Consider the following 18,143-nt stretch of genomic DNA (forward strand, 5'->3'; position numbering starts at 1 on the left):
TTTGTGTGATTTCTGGGTTGGTTGTGATTGATTATGGATTAATCAATCCATAATGATTATGGATTAATCAATCCTCATTGTGGCTTATATTTTTCTGCTTCTGTGCATACCTGGTAATTTTTGATTGGATGCCAGACATTGTGAATTGCACTTTATTGGCTGCTGAACGTTTTTATATTCCTATAAATATTCTTGAGCTTTGTTCTGGGATGCAGTTAGTTCAGGTCTTATTTTTAAGCTTTGGTAGGCAGGACCCGAGTAACATTTACTTTAGGGTTTATTTTTCTCCACTACTGAAACAAACTCTTCTGAAAAAACAATTGTAGACTATGTGTAAGCTTTGGAGATTCTTCCTTCTAATCCTGTTCAGTGGTTCTTTCTCAGACCTTGGATAGTTTCCTCACAGATCGGAACTCAGGTGAAGACTTGCGGGGGCTCCTCTGCAGATCTCCCAAGCTCTCTCTGTCTCTCTGTAGTTCTCTCCTTTCTGGTGCTCTGCCCTATGGATGCTAGGCACATTGGCCTTTCCAGACTCCCAGCTCTATCTTCTCAGCTCAGGAAGACCTGCAACCTGGAAATTTTCTCCATGCAGTAAACTGGCATAATCACACGGTTCACCTCATTTGTTTCCCATCTCTCAGGGATTACTACCATTTATCGCCTGGTGTCCAGTGTGTTGAATACTGGTGTTTTGTATATTTTGTCTCTGTTTTTAGTTGTTTCAGTAGAAAGATAAATCTGGCCCTTGTTACTCTGTCTTAGCCAGTAATAGAAGTCCTGCAAAGCTCTTGTGATTTCCATAATATGATGCTATTTATCTCACGTAGATCACAGAATGTCAGTACTTTGAGATAATTGACTCCAGCCTCCTCATTTTCAGTGTGGGTAACAGACCTGAGGAGATAGTGTTGGTTGTCCAAATTTTACAGTAAATTTGTGTCAAAGTATTAGAATTCAGGTCTTTAAAATGCCTGTAAAAAATTACCTCACAATAGGACTTCTTCATAGGAGGGCAAGAAAATTACTTTTTTTTTCTGTTTGTGAGGAAGATCAGCCCTGAGCTAACATCCATGCCAATCCTCCTCTTTTTGCTGAGGAAGACTAACCCTGAGCTAACATCTGTTGCCAATCCTCCTCCTTTTTTTCCCTTTTTCTCCCCAAGGTCCCAGTAGATAGTTGTATGTCATAGTTGCACATCCTTCTAGTTGCTGTATGTGGGACGCGGCCTCAGCATGGCTGGACAAGCGGCGCGTCGGTGCGCGCCTGGCATCCGAACCCGGGCTGCCAGCAGCGGAGCGTGTGCACTCAACCGCTAAGCCATGGGACCAGCCCGAAAATTACTTTTGAAAGATAATTTTCCGTTAGTCGATATAAGAATTGGGTCACTCTTTCCAATTTGCTGTAAGATGTTCTGTATAAATAGAAATTAGTGAAAGCTCCCTCTGCTTTTTTGTTCTCTGTAAACTTGATACATGAATTATAATTTAAATAGTATTAGATAATAAGGAAGTCCAGTTATTAAAACACGTTTTATCCTAATACAAGTACCTGGAATCTATTTTATTTTGTTTCTGCTACCATTTTTGCTTTGTTTAGTTTCTACATTTGAATTTCATCACAATTAAATTTTATGTGGTTCTACAGTTTTCACTTTCTCACTAAGGTTTAATTAAAGGAACTTAACTTTGGAAAGTGAGTAGCTCATAACTGGCATCAGGTATGGCAGCTTTCTGGTTTTATCATATTTATAGAATTCTGGGTAAGTTAGGGTCTTAGGGACACATTGCTGGGACTGAAATGGAGCCTTATTTCATTGGCCGTGGACTTGAGTGTAATATCACACATACTTTTAGTCTTCTAGTTGTTTCATGGTATCCCTTCCAGCTGGACCTCTGTACATTTGGTTCTTCTGCCTAGAAGGGCCTTTTTCTTCTCTCTTTGACTAGCAGCTCGCTCAGGTATTATTTTAGGGGTCAGTTGTTCCAGAAAGCTGCCTCTGATCCTGTTGAGAGTGGGCTGTGTACCTCTTCTGCATTTTCTTATACTCCTTGTGCTTTTCCGTTGTGCCACTCATCATTCTGTAACCTAATTAACTATTCTTGTCTGTAGGTGCTGGGAGACAGTCTTGTTCTTGTTCATTTTTGTATCTTTAGTACTAAGCACAAAGCTAGTAAGTAGCAAAGTTAGGATCTGATTACACATGTTAAGACACCGGAGGATCAGTCTTTTTTTCTCCCTTGCATAGTGAATTCTTTTTCTCTGCCCTGGACCCTTAAGGAGACTGTAAAATAATTTCAACATTCCAAAAAGTCCAGTAGAAATTGTTAATTTACCTGCCTGTAGCCAGGCTGTACATGCAAAGTAAAATACCAAGTTTCTTTTCTTTTGCTCAGAATTGCATCAGCTCAGGTCATACTGATTTATCTCATGCTGATCAGAAGTTTCTCTGTGATTCCATTGATAGACTTGCAAGAATTACACGAGTCAGTGTGGTGTAATGGATAAAGCCCTAGAAAGAAGAGCCAGCAGTTAACACATTTAGGTCCATCTCTCGCTTGCTTTGTAATTATTAGCAATTTCATGTTTAAATTATGTTTTGTGAAGTGGAGCAAATCCTTCCCCTCGGATGAAAAGGAGGAATTTGTAAACTACCAAGAAAAATCTGAGTCATCTCCCTTGAATGTATTATAAAAACCAGAGTTACAGAGTTTCAAACCAGTAACTCTGCTTTTAAAATGTCTATAAAACCTTTCTCATACAAAAAACAGATTATATTTGTCAGTTTTTTTGTGTGTGTGTGAGAGAAGTATCAGCCCTGAGCTAACATCCATGCCAATCCTCCACTTTTTGCTGAGGAAGACCAGCTCTGAGCTAGCATCTATTGCCAATCCTCCTCCTTTTTTTTTTATCCCCCCAAAGCCCCAGTAGACAGTTGTATGTCCTAGTTGCACATCCCTCTAGTTGCTGTATGTGGGACGTGGCCTCAGCATGGCTGGAGAAGCGGTGCGTCGGTGCGCACCCGGGATCCGAACCCGGGCTGCCAGTAGCGCAGCGCGCGCACTTAACCACTAAGCCACGGGGCCAGCCCTATTTGTGAGTTTTAACCACGGTTTGAGTGTTTTTCTTTTCTTTTTTGAAACTCTACATTTTGTTGGAGAACCACATGGGAACCACTGGAACAAACAAACGTGTATGGAAGTCTTGTGAACATTGCCTATAGCTTACTCTTGTCTCATCTCCGTACTGTCTCTCATCTCTGTATCTCAGCACTTGGCACGTGGCCTGGCCTGTAGTATGCGTTGAGGAAACATTGTTAGTGAATGAATGGAGGGTTTCCTGGACTCAGTGGCTTTACTGTTACATATTCTGAAGGTGCAGAGAGGTAGAAGACATGCTTCTGTTTTCAAGGTGCTTACAAGACTCATACCCATGCCATAGCTAATATTTACTGTGCTTATAACATATGCCAGGCAGTGTGCTATGTGCGTTACCTATATTATGTGATTTAGTAGTCCTAACAACTCTGTAAGGAAATGGGTATTATCTCCATTTAACAGATGAGAAAATTGAGGTGCTAGAAAGTTAAGTTACTTATTCGAGGTCACCCTCCAAGTTAGTGGAGGGATTACTCTTCACAATTCACTGTGAGACCTCCATCATTCCAAAGCATGTACCCTTAACCGCTGTATGATGCTAGTCTAGAATCAGCAGACTTGGGTGCTAGTCTTTTCTCTGCTCTCAATCACTTTGAGGCAGGTTAATTCACTTTGCTGAATCTTATCTCTAAAATGAGAGTAATGATATCTAGCCTGTTTTAATGTTTTTTTTGGGGGGCGAAGATTGGCCGTGAGTTAACATCTGTTGCCAATCTTCCTCTTTTTTTTTTCTTTTTTTCTCCCCAAAGCCCCAGTACATAGTTGTATATGCTAGTTATACATCCTTCTAGTTCTTCTATGTGGGACGCCGCCACAGCATAGCTTGATAAGCAGTGCATAGGTCCATGCCCAGGATCCGAACTGGTGAATCCCAGGTCGCCGAAGCAGAGCGCGTGAACTTAACCACTACGCCACCGGGGCGGCCCCTAGCCTGTTTTAATTTTAATAACATTATTATTTTAAAACTGCCTTTTTAAAAAGTACTTTACTGTGGTTGGAATACTGAGGTAAGTAAGACAACTTAGTTTTCAAGAAATTCAGTTAATGGAGACAGATATGTGACTTGATCACCTCTCTGCAGAGTCAAGATCTAAACCTTAGTCCTAGTGACACCAAAGTCCTTGGTCTTAGGTCAGCGTGAGGGTGGTAGCTGAATCCGTGGGCAGGAGGAGATCTCCCAGAGAGAGTTTGTAGTGTGAGAGGAGTGGAGTGAAAGACAAACTTGAATGAGAAGTCATCTTTCTTGGATTTTTCCCGTGGCTCTTAACTTGATGTGCAGTTTTATTTGTCCCCTTTTCTCTAGAGGTCCGCATTGCTGCTGTGGAGGCTCTCTGCATGCTGGCCCAATCTTCACCCTCTTTTGCTGAGAAGTGCCTTGATTTCCTGGTTGACATGTTTAATGATGAAATTGAGGAAGTACGTCTGCAATCCATACATACCATGAGAAAAATCTCTAACAATATCACCCTCCGAGAGGATCAGCTTGACACTGTCCTGGCTGTGTTAGAGGTGAGTGTTCACAGTTTGTTACTCCTTTCTTCAGTAATACCCACTGAATGCCATTTTTTTTTTAAACCAGCTGTTGTGCTAGGTATTGGTGATAAGTAGTATATAGGCAGCACAGTTTTGCCTTCTCCTCACAAAACTCCCCCAAGACGGAGGAGACTGACTATTAAACAGGAAATCTGAATAAAGCTTGGTATTGCTATGATCGGGAAAGGACAGGGTGCCCCGGGAATACAGAGAGTAGCTAACCTGAATTGTCTGAGGAAAGGTTGGGGAGATAGGGAAGAAAGAAGGAATGTTGTAGTGGACACTTAAAGGAGGAGTAGGACTTAATGAAGCATTTTCCTTGGAAGGAGTGGCACTGATGTAGGGTGGTAGGGTACCAAACAGAGGGAGCAGTGTGTAAGGACCCAGGGGTAAGAGTGAGTATGATATATTCAAGGAATTAAAAGGAATTCATTGTAATAGTAGCATAGAGTTGAAGAGATGGAGGAGAGGAGGGAAATGGCTATAGATAAGGCAGGGGCTAAATTATGAAGAATTCTCTTCAGCTTTTGATTTGATTTAATTCTTTAGTGAATCATAGTTACAACAGGAAGAGATCTTAGGGATCAATTCATTCAACCCTGGAGTTTTACAGAGAAAAAAGTAATTTGTTTGAGGTCACACAGCTAATAAGTGGCTGTGCCAGGATATGAATACAGATTTGCCTCCTCGGCTGTACAACTCTATATGGTTCTTGAATTATTTTTCTAAACTGTCTGGATTTTGTTTGTGAGTACTAAAGTTTTTAAAAATATTAATAAATGAGATTTGGCCTCTGTTTTTTTTAAAAAATTTTTTCAGATATTGTGAAATCTGATGTTTAGTTATTAGTGCTTGTTACAGATTTCTGCTTCATACTTGAGAAAACAGATTGGGTGCCTTGATTTTGAAGTTCCCTGTAATTCTCTCAGTTGCTTAGCACTTCTATTAAGATTTTTCCTAAATTATAAATCTTTAATTTTTCATGTATTTTTTCCTAAGAGGGTAAGTTTGCATTCTGTGTATTGTTCTCCATGGGTGGTCTCTACAACCTAGCCTCTCCTTTTTAGCTTCCTTTCCCATCATTCCTCATCTTGAACCTCATGCTGTAGTCACTCCCGTAATCATCATGCTTTTCCTCACCATTTTTTCTTCACTGTAATTTTTTCCCCTCTGCCTTTTTCACCTAGCCCACTTGTGCTTATTCTCAGGATCTGCATTAGGCAACATATCTAGCACTCCTCTGTATTCCTGTAATACCCTGGGTATAGTACTCTAGCATTTATCAGTACATGTTCTGATTATTTAATTCTTTGTTCCACAAGACTGTGTGAGCTTCTCAAGGCAGTGGCAGGGTCTTGGTTTTTTAAATTTTTTTATTCCCAGTGCGTTGCAGTGTCGGACGTAAGTAGATACTTAGTAAATGTTTGCTAAGTAGCTAACCTATGTCCCAAGCTATGTTGTGATGTACAGAATTGTTCATAGGGCCACAGGTATACTTATTTGTGAGCACTTTTTTTATAAAACTCACGAAGAATTTGTTTAGGTCTAAACTTCTTGACTTGGGGTTCTGTCCAAGAAGTTTAGACTTACATAAATTCATTGTCTCTAAACTATTCACTTTGCTGCTCACTGCTCCTTATATTTACTATGTCATTGTGCTTCATTGCTTTGAGATTTAGCTAGCTGATCCTTCCAGCTTTAATTTGCCTTTTTTTTGTTTGGTTTGTTGAGCTACTACCTGAATTCATCATGCACTATGTTCTAGAAATGTTGTGGTGTCAAAAACAGACACATTTCCTGCTCTTACAGAACTTATATTCTAAAGAGAGTTAGAGTAAAAAAAAAAAAAACATTTCAGATAGTGATAAATCTTATGCAGAAGATAAACAGTGATGGAGGAACAGGGAATTTCACTGTAAATTAAGTAGTTAGTAAAAGCCTGTCTGAGGAGACAATGTTTGAGTTGAATCTTGAATGACAGAAAGAAGCCAGCCATGTGAAGGCTGGGGCAAAGATGTTCAAGTAGAGGCAGCTAGTAGAAAGGCTCTGAGGCATAGACGAGCTTTGGGGTGTTTACGAATGAGGAGTAAGAAGGCCAGTATAGGTGGAACATAGCGAGAAAGTAGAAGTGTCGTATGAGATGAGGTCTGAGAGGTGGGTTGGGGCAGGTGGAGTGCCTTGGAGGCCACTGTAAGATGTTTGGATTTTATTCTAAGTATTATGGAAAATTGTTGGAGGATTTTATGCAGAGGGGTAACATAATGATTTGCCCCTCTTTCAACATATCTCATTCTTGAAGTTTTCTTAAAATTCATGTCTGATAAATTGACTCTTTCTGTCATTCCTTCATTTAAGGCATATTTATTGAGTACCAAGCCCATGTGTCTCTTAACTGTAGTTTTCACATTTTATCATTTATGGCAGGTTTACTATATTTGTCTTATCCCCAGGTGAGATTATGAGCTCCTTAAGGAGAGTGACCATGTTGTACCCATTACTGTATTCCTTTCAGGGTCTAATGTTATAACTTATGCATAGTGAATGCTTAGTAAAAATTTCCTGAAATGTGGGGCCGGCCTGGTGGCACAAGCGGTTAAGTGCGCATGCTCCACTGCAGCGGCCCGGAGTTCGCCGGTTCGGATCCCGGGCGCGCACCGACGCACTGCTTGGCAGGCCATGCTGTGGCGGCGTCCCATGGAAAGTGGAGGAAGATGGGCACAGATGTTAGCCCAGGGCCAGTCTTCCTCAGCAAAACAAGAGGAGGGTTAGCAGATGTTAGCACAGGGCTGATTGCCTCAAAAAAAAAAAATTTCCTGAAACGAATCTGCACAGGTCAACTGGGTAACTGGAAAGTTCTTTTTTTTTTTTTTTTTTTGTGAGGAAGATCAGCCCTGAGCTAACATCCATGCCAATTCTCCTCTTTTTGCTGAGGAAGACTGGCTCTGAGCTAGCATCTATTGCCAATCCTCCTCCTTTTTTTTCCCCCCAAAGCCCCAGTAGATAGTTGTATGTCATAGTTGCACATCCTTCTAGTTGCTGTATGTGGGACCTGGCCTCAGCATGGCTGGAGAAGCAGTGCGTTGGTGCACGCCCAGGATCCGAACCCGGGCCGCCAGTAGCAGACTGCGCACACTTAACCGCTAAGCCGTGGGGCTGGCCCTGGAAAGTTCTTAAGGAACACACAAATTGTTTTCTTATTACTTTGAAATTGTTTCTTCATTACATCAATATAGCTGTCTCCTGTTGCTGGTGGAGATTTAAAGCATTATATCTTATGGTTAAGTCCATAGCATGTAGAGCCAGACAGAGCTGAATCAACTTGTCAGTCCCTCTCTTTGGTCCTTCCTTTTTCCCTTTGTTTTTTTGTATTTAGTGACCACCTACTATGTGCCAGGCAATGTGCTACAGAGGATACAATAGTGAGTCAAAACCACAGCCCTGCTCTTGTGGACCTTATAATTTAGGTATGAGGGAGACCGACAGACAGACACAAATGAAAGTGTAATAATAAACTGAGAAAGGAGGTCATGACAGAAAGGAGTGAGGTCCATGGGAGTATATCGTAGAGGCACTTGGTCTTTGAGGGTTTAAGGGGTATAGCAATTAGGAAAGACTTCTGAAGCTGAGCTCTAAAGAAGGAATTAGGCACAAACTTGGCAGAAAGAGTTGAGAGTGTGAGGTATAAGAACATTCCAGGCAGTGGAGCAGCAAGTGTAGACACTCTGTGGTAGGTGGAAACATGGCACAGTTGAGAGATCAAAAGAGGGGCTGGCTGTAACAAAGAGCTAGTGTGTGGTGTGAAATTAGGCTGGAGGGATGGGTGTGACCAGCTCATGCAGAGCCTTGAACGTCATATTAAGGGAAGAGCAACTGGAAGCTATTAAAGGATTTTAGCAGAGTGGCTTACTGGCTTTGTAACTTTGGACAAACTGTGTATTTAATCTCTCTGGTCTTTAGTTTTCTCATCTATAAAGTGAGGATAATTCCACATATTCATATGTTTCTTATGAGAATTAAGTGAGAGAATTCATGGGAAGCGCTTAGCATGGTGCTTGGCCCATAGAAAACGTTCGTATGGTAGTAGTTCATAATATTGATAAGGTCACTTAAGAAACATTTACTGATTTTTTTGCTGAGCCAGGCTCTGAAGATGTCAAAGTAAACAGTAGTAGTTCTTGCCTCTGAGTTGCTCACAGTTTTATAGGGAAGGCAGCAGTATAAACCAGTAATTACAAGATAGTATCAAAAGTAAGATAAGGAATGACATTCTAGCCAGAAGGATAGCATATGGCCACAGGTAAAGGCTGGAAGGGGTGAAATGGCACAGCATGGACAGGACACTGAGAAGTTCCCGTGGCTATGAGGGAGAAGGGGTGAGAGATGAAAGGGGAGAGGTGAGCAGGGAACTGATTGTGAAGGACCTTGTATGCTGTTCTGGGGAGCCTGAGCTTTATCCTAGAGGTGGTGGGAAGCCCAATGAGGTTCTTAAACACATATGACCATGTCACTCCCCTATTTATTAGGAAGTTGGCCCCACTAACTGTACAAAGTGAAGAAATGAGAGACCTGCAGGGTGAAAGAGTGTCCCTGGAGAATAAAGAAGGCATGTCTGCAACCTAGCTTTGGAGAAGAGTCCTCTGATTCTTAGATTTTGCTATATGGATGCAGATATGTCCTTTAAAATTTTTAGTTTGATTTCTTTCATGTATTAAGTAAAACTTAAAACTATAAAAATTTTTAGGAGAAAATATTTTTGACCTTGGATTAGACCTTGGATTAGATATGACACCAAAAACTTAATCTGTAAAAGAAATAACTAGATAAATTGGACTTCACCAAAATTAAAAAGCTCTTCAAAAAGACACTTCGAAGAAATGTAAAGATAGCACAACAATGTGAATGTACTTAGTGCCATAGAACTGTACATTTAAAATGGTAAATTTTATGTTATATATGTTTTACCACAATAAAGAGAGAGAATGAGACTGAAGCAAACACATATAATGCCTTTGATATATAAACTGTACAAAGAAAGGGAGTAGGTGGCTTTGGATATGGAAACACACATAGAAAAAACACAGTGTGAAGACGCAGAATGCCATCTACAAGCCAAGGAATGCCAAGGCTCCAGAAGCAAGGAGAGAAGGATGGAACAGATTCTCCCTCACAGCCCTCAGAAGGAACCAACCCTACTAATAGCTTGGTTTTGGACTTCAAGCCTCCAGAACTGAGACAATAAATTTCTTTTTTTCTAAGCCAAAAAAGAATGTTTTTGAAAAGACATACCACAGACTGAGAAAAATATTTGCAAAACATGTATCTGATAAAGAATTCTCAAAAGTCAGTAATAAAAGCAGATCACTCAGTTGCATTAGGGAAATGCAAATTAAAACCATAGTGAGATATTACAACACACCTATTAGAATGGCTGGGGAAAAAAAAAAAGAAACCCTGACAATTTCAAGTGCTGTGAGGATGGGGGAGCAACTGGCACTCTCATACACTACTGATGGGAATGCAAAATAGTAGAGTCACTTTGGAAAACAGCATGACAATTTCTTATAAAGTTAAACATACACTTACCATATTATCCCACAGTCCCACTCTGAAGTATTTCCTAAAGAGAATTGAAAACATGTTCACACAAAAACCTGTATACAAATGTTTATTGCAGCTTTATTTATAATAATCTCAACCCGGAAACAACACCAAATCCTTCAGCAGGTGAATGGGTAGATAAACTGTGATACATCTATACAGTGGAATACTATGCAATAATAAAAAAGAATGAGCTGCTGATACATGTAACAACATGAGTGAATGTCAAATGCATTTTCCTAAGTGAACGTTGCCAGACTCAAGAAGCAGCATACTTTATGATTCCATTTATGTGCCATTTTGGAAAAGACAAAACTGTAGCAGAAAATACATCAATGGTTGCCAGAGGCTGGAGATGAAGAGTAGACTACAAAGGGACACTAGGGAAGTGTTTGGGTGATAGAAACGTTTTATATCTTGATTGTGATGGTGGTTAAATAACTATATGCATTTGATAAACTCATAGAAGTCTACACTAAAAAGGATAAATTTTGCAGAATATAAATTATATGTCAGTAAACCTGACCTCAAAAAAATGCTTTGGAGATCTCATTTCCAACTAAAAGGAACCAAAATTCCTAAGACAAATGGCTGATTCCAGGTCTGGCACAAGAAATGTAACAAGTTGAGCTTGTACCACCTTGTCTTACAGAATGCAAATCTTAGCTATCCAAGACCTCTAGGATTGTATCAAAAAGACCCAGGAGGGGCCGGCCCCGTGGCCTAGTGGTTAAGTTTGGCCTGCTCCTCTTCAGTAGCCCAGGTTCAGTTCCCGGATACAGACCTACATCACTTGTTGGCAGCCAGGCTGTGGCAGCAACCCACATACAAAACAGGGGAAGATTGGCACAGATATTAGCTCAGGGTGAGTCTTCCTCAGCAAAAAATAAAAAAAGGACCCAGGAGACAACTTAAATAGCCTCTCACTGGCCAAAGGTAAAAAACATCATTAAGAATTATAATTGCAAATATGTTTAAATTCATGATTTTGTAATGATACTTAAGAAACAAAACACTACATTAGTCACCTTTGGAAGATTAATAATCAACTCATTATTTTGAAAACTGGTAAATTAAGGAATCAAGCATTTATCCTTCCTTTTCTTAGATAAACTGAACTTCAAGATAACCAGCTAGTTGATAAGGAGAAGTTTCTCTTTATGGAAGTATTCCGGTTAATAAATGCAGAGGAATGATAGAATTTGTATATCATTTTCACAACTTTAATGAATTACTACATCTAGGCAGTGATCATCAGTGGTTACTAACATCAGAAAAAAGAAACAGACATCATACAGTTCCTGAGGGAAATACACAGTACTACCTATGAATTGGTCTTATAAAAAAAAATTGGGACAGCTAATCTTTGACAAAGGAGCCAAGAACATACAATGGAGAAAGGAAAGTCTCTTCAGGAAATGGTGTTGGGAAAACTGGACAGCCACATCAAAAGAATGAAAGTAGACCATTATCTTACACCATACACACAAAAATTAACTCAAAATGGATTAAAGACTTGAATGTAAGACTGAAGCTATAAAACTCCTGGAAGAAAATATGGGCAGTACACTCTTTGACATTGGTCTTAGCAGTATCTTTTCAAATACCATGCCTACTCAGGCAAGAGAAACAAAAGAAAAAATAAACAAATGGAGCTACTTCAGATTAAAAAGCTTCTGCAAAGCTAAGGAAACCATCAACAAAACGAAAAGATAGCCCACCAACTGGGAGAAAATATTTGCAAATCATATATCTGACAAGGGGTTAATTTCCGAAATATGTGAAGAACTCATGCAACTAAACAACAGGAAAACAAACAATCTAATCAAAATATGGGCAAAGGATATGAACAGCCATTTTTCCAAAGAAGAGATACGATGGCCAACAGGCACATGAAAAGATGTTCAGTAGCACTAATTATTAGGGAAATGCAAATCAAAATTGCACTGAAATATCATCTTAAACCCATCTGAATGGCTATAATTAACAAGACAAGAAACAACAAGTGTTGGAGAGGATGTGGAGAAAAGGGAACCCTCATACACTGCTAGTGGGAGTGCAAACTGGTACAGCTGCTATGGAAAACAGTGTATGGAGATTTCTCAAAAAACTAAAGATAGAAATACAATTTGATCCAGCTATCCCACTACTGAATATTTATCCAAAGAATATGAAATCAACAATTCAAAAAGATTCATGCACCCCTATGTTCATCACAGCATTATTCACAATAGCCAAGACATGGAAGCAGCCCAAGTGCCCATCAATGGATGAATGGATAAAGAAGATGTTGTCTCTATACACAATGGAATACTACTTAGCCATAAAAAAGGACAAAATCGTCTCATTTGCAACAACATGGATGGACCTTGAGAGTATTAAGCTAAGTGTGAAATGTGTCAGACAAAGGAAGACAAATACCAAATGATTTTACTCATATGTGGAAGATAAAGACACAGATAAGGAGAACAGATTAGTGGTTACCAGAGGCAAAGGGGGTGGGGGGAGGGTCAAAGGAGTAAAGGGGCATGTGTATGTATGGTGACGGATATAAAAGTAGGCTAGGGCTGGCCCGGTGGCTCAGCAGTAAAGTGCACACGCTCCACTTTGGCGGTGGCCCGGGGTTTGTAGGTTTGGATCCCAGGTGCGCACCAACGCACTGCTTGTCAAGCCATGCTGTGGCGGTGTTGCATATAAAAAGTAGAAGAAGATTGGCACAGGTGTTAGCCCAGGGCCAATCTTCCTCGGCAAAAAAAGAGGAGGATTGGCATCGGATGTTAGCTCAGGGCTGATCTTCCTCACAAAAAAACAAAAAAAAGAAAGAAAAACTAGACTATTGGTGGTGAACATGATGCAGTCTATACAGAAACTGAAATTTATTATATTATTAAAATATAATGTACACCTGAAATTTAGACAATGTTAAAAGCCAATATGACCTCAATAAAATTTAAAAAATAAAAGGAAAAAAATAAAAATTAAAAATAAATTAAAAAGTAAGAAAAAAAATTGAACCTGAATCTGATCAAGCCTCTAAATTTAACTACCATCACATGATATACAGGGGAGAAATTGCAAGGGAAAAAAGAAAGTGAAATGTGAAGGAATTTTGCATATTAAAAGATCCTTAAGGGACATATTTAACCCAATTGCGATGTGTGGACCTTAGTTGGAGCCTGATTAGATCAAACAAAAACTTTTTCAGTCAGGGAAATCTGAGTACTGACTGGATATTTGATATTAAGGAACTATTAAGTTTTTAAGCATGATATTAGTTTTGCGGTGTTTTCTTTTTATAAAGAATCTTTTTTTTTTTTTTTTTTGGTGAGGAAGATTAGCCCAGAGCTAACATCTGTTGCCAGTCGTCCTCTTTTTGCTGAGGAAGATTGGCCCTGGGCTAACATCCATGCCCATCTTCCTCCACTTTATATGTGGGACACATGCCACAGCATGGCTTGACAAGTGGTCTGTAGGTCCGCACCTGGGATCTGAACCTGCAAACCCTGGGCTGCAGAAGTGGAGCTCTCGAACTTAACCATTACGCTACCAGGCCAGCCCCAAGAATCATTTTTTAAAAGAGAGATTTATGGGTCCGGCCCCATGGTTTAGTGGTTGAGTGCGCACGCTCCGCTGCTGGTGGCCCGGGTTTGGATCCCGGGTGCTCGCCGACGCACCACTTCTCGGGCCATGCTGAGGCCGCGTCCCGCATGCAGCGGCTGGAAGCATGTGCAACTATGACATGCAGCTGTCTGCTGGGGCTTTGGGGGAAAAATAAATAAATAAATAAAATTATTAAAAAAAAAAAAGATTTATGGAAATATTTACCAACAGAAATGGATGGTTTCTCTGAATGAGCTCAAAATAATCTCATTGGGAGGACTGGGTAAAGGTATGGATGAAACAAAATCGGCTATAAGTTAATTGGTGAAACTGGGGGATTTATTATCTGTACTTTTATATATGTTTTAAGTTGTCTATATTGAAAAGTTTTAAAGAACTGGAATAAAATGCTATGGAGATAGCAAATAAGAGTGGAACTGATATGTGTCCATTTACTTTAAGAAGTTGTTGGGACCTTTTGTAATCATTTTAGTGAGGTTGAGCATTTTAGTGAGGTGTTGGGAGGGAAGAGGCCACTGATGACATCATCTGGTGCTACTCGTGCTTTGTTTACTCTGCTCTAGCCACACTGGCTTCCTTGCTATTTTTGAAACATGCTTCTACCTCATGGCCTTTATATTTGCTGTCCCCTTTGGTTATCCCATGTAAAATACCCCACATATGCCAGCTCTCTTACCCTTAACCTGCTTTATAGTTTCTCCATAGTATTTATCACTATCTGACCTACATATTTAATTATTTATTTTTGTCTTTTCCCTGGAATAAAGCTCCTGAAAGCAGGGATTTGACTTTAATTACAGCTATATCCCTAGCACTTGGGACATAGTAGGTGCTTGATAAATGTTTGACTGTTTAATAAGTGTTCAATAAATGTTGAATGTATAAATGAATGAATGAACAAATGAATGAATTCTTCAAATCTCAGTTCAGATGTCACCTCCTCTGTGAAATCTTCTCAACTACCAGCCCCTCCCCTCCCAGAAAATTGAGAGACTCTTTGCCCTGTACTCCCATTGTAACTTTTTTTTTTTTTGTGAGGAAAATGAGCCCTGAGCTAACATCCATGCCAATCCTCCTCTTTTTGCTGAGGAAGACTGGCTCTGGGCTAACATCTGTGCCCATCTTCCTCCTCCTCTTTATATGGGACGCTGCCACAGCATGGCCTAACAAGCAGTGCATCTGTGCGCCCCTGGGATCTGAACCTGGGCCGCCAGCAGTGGAGTGCGCGCGCTTAACCACTATGCCACGGGGCCAGCCCCACCCCCATTGTAACTTGTCCACTTCTCCATAATAGCTCATCCAGACTGACTGCTATTATTATTATTACCTTTTTTTTTTAAAGGATTCGTCCAGAGATATTAGAGAGGCTCTTCATGAACTCTTATGCTGTACTAATGTTTCAACCAAAGAAGGGATTCATCTTGCCCTGGTGGAGCTGCTGAAAAATTTAACCAAGTACCCTACTGATAGGGACTCCATATGGAAGTAAGGACTTTTTTGCTCATTTTCTCACTGAGTCCAATAATGTGGTAAATGTATAATATTGGCATTATTCAGTGGATTATCATAGATTGAGGGTATGGCTCTCAATTTTGCCTTCAATTTAGAAACCTGATCAGCTTAACCCAACTCTCAGGAGTCTGATTCCTGACTTGAATATCACATTTTAGATTATTTATTCATTTGTCCATCCATCTGCCTAGCAAATATTATGTGCCTGCTGTGTGCTTACTATGTGCCAAGCCCTGTGGTAAGTGTTGGAGGTACAGAGATGAGTCGATTAGATTTCCTTTTCCTCCTATACACTGTTAGTCACTCCTTTGTCTACTTTGCATTTTGTACAGGATCACAACCATCGATGTAGAGATTAGAGGCAGGGCCACCTCTTGGTTTACAGATGGAAAATCACAATCACATTTTGCCCTGATTATCCTCTAGCTTTACTGACTAGAGTCAGACTGTTAACACTGTTCATGAATTGCTGTTTAAAGAACTGCTTGCATACATTTAATATAAAATATGTATTATCATGCTTCACATATTTAAATGAGCTTATGTGATGAGGTTGCTCCAACTGTATAGTTTATTGATTTTCAGAAAATTTGTTACTAAAAGTAGAAAAACTGTGGGTCAAATCAGGTACTTGGAAGATATATTAAAAACTAAAAATACCAGGGAGTCTTGCTCTAGGTAACATTTTTGATACCTGATTTTCTGTTTTGCCAGTTCTTCATGTTTGTTCAGTCTGCTTCAGCTCAATTTAGTATAAGTTTATTGATTATCTTCAAGGAGTTCTCAGTCATTTGGGGTGTGGGGGTTGTAGTGGGGAGAAACACCTATATCAGTAACTGTAGGTCTGATAGAGTTTACTCACCGTGAGTAAAAGGGCTGAGAGAGGTCAGTAAATTAGTGAATTAAGTTCTTTCCACACAGAAGGAAAAACAACACTGGAGAAAAGTGTGCTTTCCCTACAATGTCAGGTGTTTTAAATGTGATGCTTTCATACCCCATATATCCATGAATTTGTTCATGTATTTGTTTTCTCTCTTTTGCCAGTCTGCCTATTTTCCAGTCCCTGGTGGAGTGCCATCTCCTCTGTGAAACTTTCTCTGATCATAGTGATCTCTTCTACCTATGACTGGTGGAAAGCAGAGTATTATTCATTTGATAGTTCATTACCTTGTAGTGTTAGTCATCTGTCTCAGCTCATTATAAACGCAATGATAAACTCAATGAGAACAGAAATTAAGATTTATATTTCTTTTCAATTCATACCTTCTAAACCAGAACTTAACAAATAGAAAATAATAAAAATGCATAATTACTAGCTCACGTGTAGTTCTTTGTAGCTTATAAAGGGCCTTCATGTAGTCATAGTAGTTAACTAATAGCCAGTTAATACTGGCTAACTAATAGCTAATTGAGTTCTTACCATGTGACAGACACCTTGCTAAGTACTTTTCATTCATTATCTCATTTAATCCTTATAGCAGCTATATGAGGTAATGATTTTTAATCCCATTTTGTAGGTAAGAAATTTATCTGCCCAAGGCCACACAATTTTAAGTTTCCTGTTTCAGATCAGGTCTCTTCTGATTTCAGAACGTCACCCAGGATATTAGTTTTAATGCTTTTGCCTGCAAGTAATAGAAAATCTCACTAAAAGTGGCTTAAACAATAATATCTAATTTTTTTGCATAACTAGAAGTCAGAAAATTGATTTTAGGATTGGTCATTGAACAGTTTAACAGGGTTAGTACTACTCTGGTTGATTTCTTTGCAATTCCCTTGACTTTCTCCTCATAGTTGCAAGATGTTTCTGCCTCATAAGACAATATCTTAAGGCAGAAAGGAAAGGGCATTCCCTCTCAGGCATTTCTTTTTTTTTTTTTTTTTTGTAATTTTTATTTATTTATTTTTTTTTCCTCCAAAGCCCCAGTAGATAGTTGTATGTCATAGTTGCACATCCTTCTAGTTGCTGTATGTGGGACGCGGCCTCATCGTGGCCGGAGAAGTGGTACGTCGGTGCGCGCCCGGGATCCGAACCCGGGCCGCCAGCAGCGGAGCGTGCGCACTTAACCGCTAAGCCACGGGGCCGGCCCTCAGGCGTTTCTCTTTTTGTTTGGTTAGGAAAACATTTCTGAGGAGCTCCCCAGCAGACTCTCCCTCTTGCTCCATTGACAGAACTGAGTTACTGGACTACCTGCAAACCAGTCACAGAAAATGGGAATAGGTTTGCCATGATGGATTTAGACCAACTGTGATTGAGTGGGGCTGGGCCTACCTTATCTGAGCACTTTGCTACCTACCTGATACCTGAGTAAAATCAGGGTTCTCTTGGCAAGGAAGATGGGGAAAATGGCTGTGGGTTAAATAGCCAGTAGTATTGTCTGCCATACCAGCTCTTTTATCTTCATAATAACCAATTTTTTAGATGAATTAATGGAGTGACTCATCTGAAGTCATAGAGTTAGCAAAAGTAGATGGTTGAGAGTTTGTAATCCTGAATCAGGTTTTCTGATTCCAATTCCCAGTACTTTTTTAAAGCATTTATTAGCTTACTAAAATGGGTTCTCATTTTGTTTGTTTCAGATGCTTGAAGTTTCTGGGCAGTCGGCATCCAACCCTGGTGCTTCCCTTGGTGCCAGAGCTCCTGAGCACCCACCCGTTTTTTGACACAGCTGAACCAGACATGGATGATCCAGCTTGTATCCTCTGTGCTTAGGACAGACCCTG

At 39.9% G+C, this 18,143-nt stretch overlaps 1 protein-coding gene across 1 annotated transcript in view; it reads left to right on the plus strand.

Moving 5' to 3' along the window:
* The window catches only part of INTS4 (integrator complex subunit 4), a 115,881-nt gene that overhangs the window by 57,832 nt on the left and 39,906 nt on the right, over positions 1-18,143 (plus strand). The window contains exons 11-13 of the mRNA XM_058545528.1: positions 4,459-4,664; positions 15,250-15,392; positions 18,000-18,115. Of these exons, the coding sequence (XP_058401511.1) occupies positions 4,459-4,664; positions 15,250-15,392; positions 18,000-18,115 (465 nt within the window). The remainder of the gene's footprint in view (positions 1-4,458; positions 4,665-15,249; positions 15,393-17,999; positions 18,116-18,143) is intronic.

Source organism: Diceros bicornis, chromosome 7, assembly GCF_020826845.1.
Source record: "Diceros bicornis minor isolate mBicDic1 chromosome 7, mDicBic1.mat.cur, whole genome shotgun sequence".
Classification (NCBI taxonomy): domain Eukaryota; kingdom Metazoa; phylum Chordata; class Mammalia; order Perissodactyla; family Rhinocerotidae; genus Diceros; species Diceros bicornis.